This window comes from Montipora foliosa, chromosome 11, assembly GCF_036669935.1.
Source record: "Montipora foliosa isolate CH-2021 chromosome 11, ASM3666993v2, whole genome shotgun sequence".
In the NCBI taxonomy this organism is placed as follows: domain Eukaryota; kingdom Metazoa; phylum Cnidaria; class Anthozoa; order Scleractinia; family Acroporidae; genus Montipora; species Montipora foliosa.
This window is the reverse complement of record NC_090879.1, coordinates 34,887,679-34,892,866: the sequence shown is the minus strand read 5'-3', so window position 1 is coordinate 34,892,866 and position 5,188 is coordinate 34,887,679. Positions and strand designations below refer to the sequence as shown.

The 5,188-nt window shown below is 41.0% G+C and overlaps 1 protein-coding gene across 1 annotated transcript in view; it reads right to left on the bottom strand.

Annotated features, from left to right (window-relative positions):
• Positions 1-5,188, bottom strand: part of LOC137975906 (protein HIRA-like) — a 59,204-nt gene continuing 54,016 nt past the window's right edge. Inside the window, exons 28-32 of the mRNA XM_068823116.1 lie at positions 5,142-5,188; positions 3,989-4,043; positions 3,601-3,649; positions 3,325-3,370; positions 1-2,409 (exon numbers count right to left, since the gene is read on the bottom strand). The exon at positions 5,142-5,188 is cut by the window's right edge and continues 41 nt beyond it. Coding sequence (XP_068679217.1) covers positions 2,339-2,409; positions 3,325-3,370; positions 3,601-3,649; positions 3,989-4,043; positions 5,142-5,188 — 268 coding nt within the window. The 3' untranslated portion in view covers positions 1-2,338. The remainder of the gene's footprint in view (positions 2,410-3,324; positions 3,371-3,600; positions 3,650-3,988; positions 4,044-5,141) is intronic.

Sequence of the window (5,188 nt, the reverse complement as noted above, 5' to 3'; positions counted from 1 at the left end):
TTATTTTTCCTTTTTTAATCAAGAATAGCAGAATCCTTTGTTACATTTTTTGCCTCACTAGCCCAAGGCTGTCGTTTTTTAATCAGTCAGTACAGACTAAAGTACAGAATATTGAAAGTGCATTGCACAATGAGCTCTCTCTGAAAATTTGAACGAAATACAGAGGATATTACATGGCCGCGCGGGGATAAGAATTTTATCTTCGAGTGCTGAAAGTTTCTCTCACGAATGAGGCGAAGCGAACGAGTGAGAGATACTTTCAGCACGAACTACAAGACGGGCCAATTGGGAGCTCCCTTCTGGCCTTGTAGCTCAGTCGGTAGAGCAACGGTGATCTAATCCGAAGGTCGTGGGTTCAGCGAAGGTTCTTCATCCATAATATATGCTTTGAAATTTCTAGATCTTTAGCACCCAATGATTTATCAGTTTTTGATGGCTAATAGAGCGGTTTTCAAATGAGTGTCGTAAAACCAAAACCAAAGTAATTACTTTGGCCAATCAAAAAGGACGGAGACAATCCAGTAAACCAATCAAAACTCCAAGTAATTACACGTAGCCTACACAAAGCGCGGGAAAATGTGCAAGCGCGAGCCACGATTGGTTTTGGTTTCCCTTCTGATTGTTTGAAAAAGTGACGCGAACACTTTGAACCAACCCACTGAGTGACGTAATGCAAACCCAAAGCAATTCGTTAATTACTTTCGACACTCAATTGAAAACCGCTCTAACTGGCTCGTTATCGAGGCTAAAAGGCTTCAAAATTAGGGATTTAGCTAAGTTTGACAGGGTCTTTTACCTTTTGAAGTCAATTAAGTTGTAAATAGTATGATGTCTTCCGTGAGCTAACTCGTATGTTAATGAAACAAACCGTAAACAATGAAGTTTGGAATCTTGCCTTGTGGCCGCGTTGTCGTTGCTGTGGTCGTCACTTTACCTCCCTAAAATCTCGATCACTGATCCGTCACGTTGTAATGCAACGTCTACAGAGGCATAGACTGCTCACAGTGCCTTCTGAGTTAATAGTCGAAGCGCCCGTTTTGGCCACGCAAGCGAGCTGTGGGAAGAATGGTGATTGATAGAAATCTCTCTTTCTCTCTCTCACCATTCTCCCCTCGGCGCGCTTGCGTGACCAAACAGGGCGGTTCGACTGTTAACTCAGAAGGGACTGCGAGCAGTCTAACAGAGGCATTGGGCGCTAAAAAATTCCGTCTGCGCACCGATTAATACCGAGTCAATAAGAAATGCCTACAGCAGCCTCTTCACTGCAAACTGAGGAAAATAATATTAGAGAGATTAAGCATCACGTTTACGGGCAAACGGCAAACGTCGAATTAAAATTTGCGTTTTGCCAAAAATGAAAGAAGCTTGTTTGATATCACATCATTGCTTGCGCGTTAGCTACAGGTGTCAATAAACTTCTCAAACGAGAAAGAGGAGTTGGAAGAGGACAATTTTCACGCCTTTATGGCAAACAATACCTTTTCATTCCCCGGCGTTTCATGTAGACCAAGTAAACACGATGACAAATCTCTCTAAAAGCCTACTTTCACAAAGAAACGGCATGCGGCAACCGGCAAACGAGCAAAATGGCGAGAAAATCATGGTCACGTGGTCGATTTTGCCGTTCGCGTTTTACGTAGACGTAATGCTAAATCTCTGTAATGACGAGCATATGGAACGTTCCTCCCTTACTGTAACTCTTAGATTGCATAACTGACAGTTTGCAAATAACTGCAATTAGCCATCTCTGTTTGAAGTACTCTTCGGTTTGTGAAGATATCCATTACGAGACAGATCCAGGTGTTCGCATGGTCCAAGCGTGTAGATATATTACTGAAATTGTTTAATCTGTTTGACATTACGCTTCAGTTTACATTGTATCGGGTGTGATCCATCGCTAAGACCAAACAAACGATCAAGCATTTTCAACCATCAGCGGGCTGACGTCCAGGCATTCGCGGTTCCTCATATGACTATTTTACATTGTGGGCCACGTTTAATGACGATTGCCACAAGCGAACCAGCATATGTGACAAACATAAGTCACAACAATTCGCTCAAATTGCAACGCATGTGTCATTAAGTACCGAAACCCATCGAAGTGCAGGGAGCGCTCTTTAACTTGGGTTCCACCACGTCGCGTAAGTCATGCCATGCATCACAGGTGACATCGACCAACATGTCACGCCAACACTGTTCTACTCAGAGGATAGTACCATGAATCAAGGCACTTTTCTGTACCACATGTCACCCGTTGTATAAAGGTCACAATACACATTATTTAGAAGTGACGCTGAACACGATAAGTAGAGCTGTAGTGATCGTTTGTTGACTCTAGTTACAGCACGTTGAGCGCATCCAACTGCTCCTTAAACTCGGTAAAAAGTCTTTGCAGACGAATGTTTGTACCTGAAAAACACATTGTGCATAAAGATCAGACAATACACACTTTTCAAATGAATTCAGGACACCTACATGTTGGCGCAGAAGTATTTTCAGTCGGAAATACGATGACAGTTCTCATGAGTGAATTAGATAATAGTGTTGATCTGTTATCACTTTGCGGCCTTATCCCAGCACAGTCACAAATGGATTTATTTTTAGATACACTTTGCGCGCGAAACAAACAAAGGGCCGCCAATTTTAACCAATCAGAAGAAGCCATGACACGCGTGTCTGTTTCTGCCACGTTTTTTTCAGGGACATGACAACTGATTTTCGTGGGAACGAGTATTCTAAAAATAGACTCATTTGTGGCTGTGCTGGGGAGCCCACCAATGACATAATCAACACCTTTATCTGATTCACTCTTGCAGTCCTGTCTGTAATGATAGAAACCTCAATTTTCAAGATAAATTCGTTAGTTTGTTAATATGTCAAGTAAAGCTATGATCCTCGCAGTTATGGACGCAATTTTAGCAATTGCGTAAAGAAGCCGGAAAAATTCAGGACTTCAACGTGGTTTGAACCCGTGACCTCGCGATACCGGTGCGACGCTCTAACCAACTGAGCTATGAAGCCACCAGAGGCAAAAATTGCGACCATAGCTGCGAGGATCATAGCTTTACTTGATTTCATATCCGCAGTTCAGTATATGATTCATTTCATATATCATTTCGTTCTTTGTTACTATGTATTTCCACCTTTTTAACTTCTTTACTACTTGCCACTTATCTTATGCCACTCACCCATAGGCCTCTACATACAGCATTAGACCGGACAAAAAAAATATCAAAGCTAGATGGGCAGAAATTTCATTGCAACACAAAATCTTGAACCACCTAAAGCCGTGAAAATACTGACGTAAAATAACAAAAATCCTACCTATATGAGGCAAAAGTTGGCGTAATAGACTTCTTTTTTGGTATCCCTGAAAAGGTAACGAATAGATTATGCTCGTCATCGAGTAGTACTTTGATATTCAAGGTTAGTCATGGCGTGTTGGAGGTGGAGTTTGAGGAGCTCTCCTTGTTAGAGTTTGAAATAATACAGAATACACGTAAACACTTATAAGAGCCTCCTCCGCGCTGACCCACCGGTCACATTGTCTCCCTAAAATAAAAAAGGGCTACTTTCCAAATTTAATAATTGTTGTCTTACCAGAATAGAGGGATTCCAGCCGGAAGTCTTGTCCTGATGTCCAATGCTTCTGTACAAGAAAATGGGTCGGAAGTACATTTGTAAACTGAAATCTGAACGAATCTGATGATGTCACGACCAACAACTTGTTTAACCTCAGGTTGAAATTTTCGTTGTACAAAAAACAAACTTGTTTTAAACTTGTTTGAAAGAAACTTATTTCTTGCCTGTTTCCTAGAGATAAAGAGTAACTTTCCAAAACAGAGAGAAACGTTAGAGGAAGCCGGAGAATTTTCGTGCTTTTATGACAAGCAAGAGCCTCAGGATTGCGGTGAACGCAACGATAACTCTCTTTACTGTTGCATTAAACTATGCAACCGACTGTTAACGTTTTAATTGCCGCTTATACCTGTGTGGTGGCCCAAGTAATTCCTCACAAACTTCGCGCAATCGAGCCTCAAATCCTGTAGACCGAAAAATAAAAAAAATGATTATTTTTTATCAAATATATAAGAAGAAGAGATCTAAAAAGCTTACTGGACAATAACTGTATCCATCTAAGCCTATCTTAAGGCTCGGACAAACAGCTCCTACAATTGATTTAACATCCGTTCGATTTTGATGAACGATGTTGACTGCTTGGGTGCGCAGACGGTTTCAACATATCATCAACATTTGATTCAACAAAGCTTCACGAGAGGTCTGGTATTCAGTCCCAGGCTGCAGCCGCGGTTTTTACCATGGATACGGACATTGCGAGACCGATTAGAAAGGCAATCACACGTTAAACTTATATCTCGATAGTTGTCAACCCCGCCCGAAAGTGATTAACTTCAGTGAACGTTTCTCGTGAAAGCACCTCAAAGGAAGTTAAAAGACGAGCACAGTTAGTATCAACCACTGTCACGCTGAATTTGGTGTAAGTCTTTCTCGTGTATGATAAATGTACACGAAAAGAAAAACCGATAACCACACTAATTCGCGCTTTAACTTGCAGTGTAAAAGAAGTTGAAGTGAACTCGGAAATGATCAACATGTCAGCCTCGATGCCAATGTTACTCGATTCCTTTTCTTTTCTTCCATCTTTCTAGCTTTAGTATTTTACTAGTTACATGTCCTCTCAGGGGGCTATTGTATCGTTTCCTCAGAAAAGATGCGTACTTAGTTTTAACGCAATTTACCTTCTTAAATCAAACAGATCACACTTACTCATGATTCAAAGTCTAGCAAGGGGCAAAGTATTTAAATCCTGTCACATGAGTCACAGTAATCGGCGCTTATTGAAACCATCTAAAGAATGCTCGTATCCTCAAACTTCGGTCCTGTAAGATTGTTTCGTTCCTTACCCAAGTAGTAATCCAAGATTACTACTAGAAGGTAGTTTATATATTTCAGGGAACTGCTTCACCGACGTATATATATTGGAACTAGTTATTTATACTTTATGTTGTGCCCCACTGAATTGGCAACAATACTAAATCCCGCAGAAACTATAACAAAGGTTCTGTTTTTGTTGTTATTTTCTTTCTCCCTCTTTTTGTCTGACGATAAGAAATACTTACCCGCTTGAGAGAGGTAGCGTACATAGGTAGTCAGCCAAAAGAAGTAT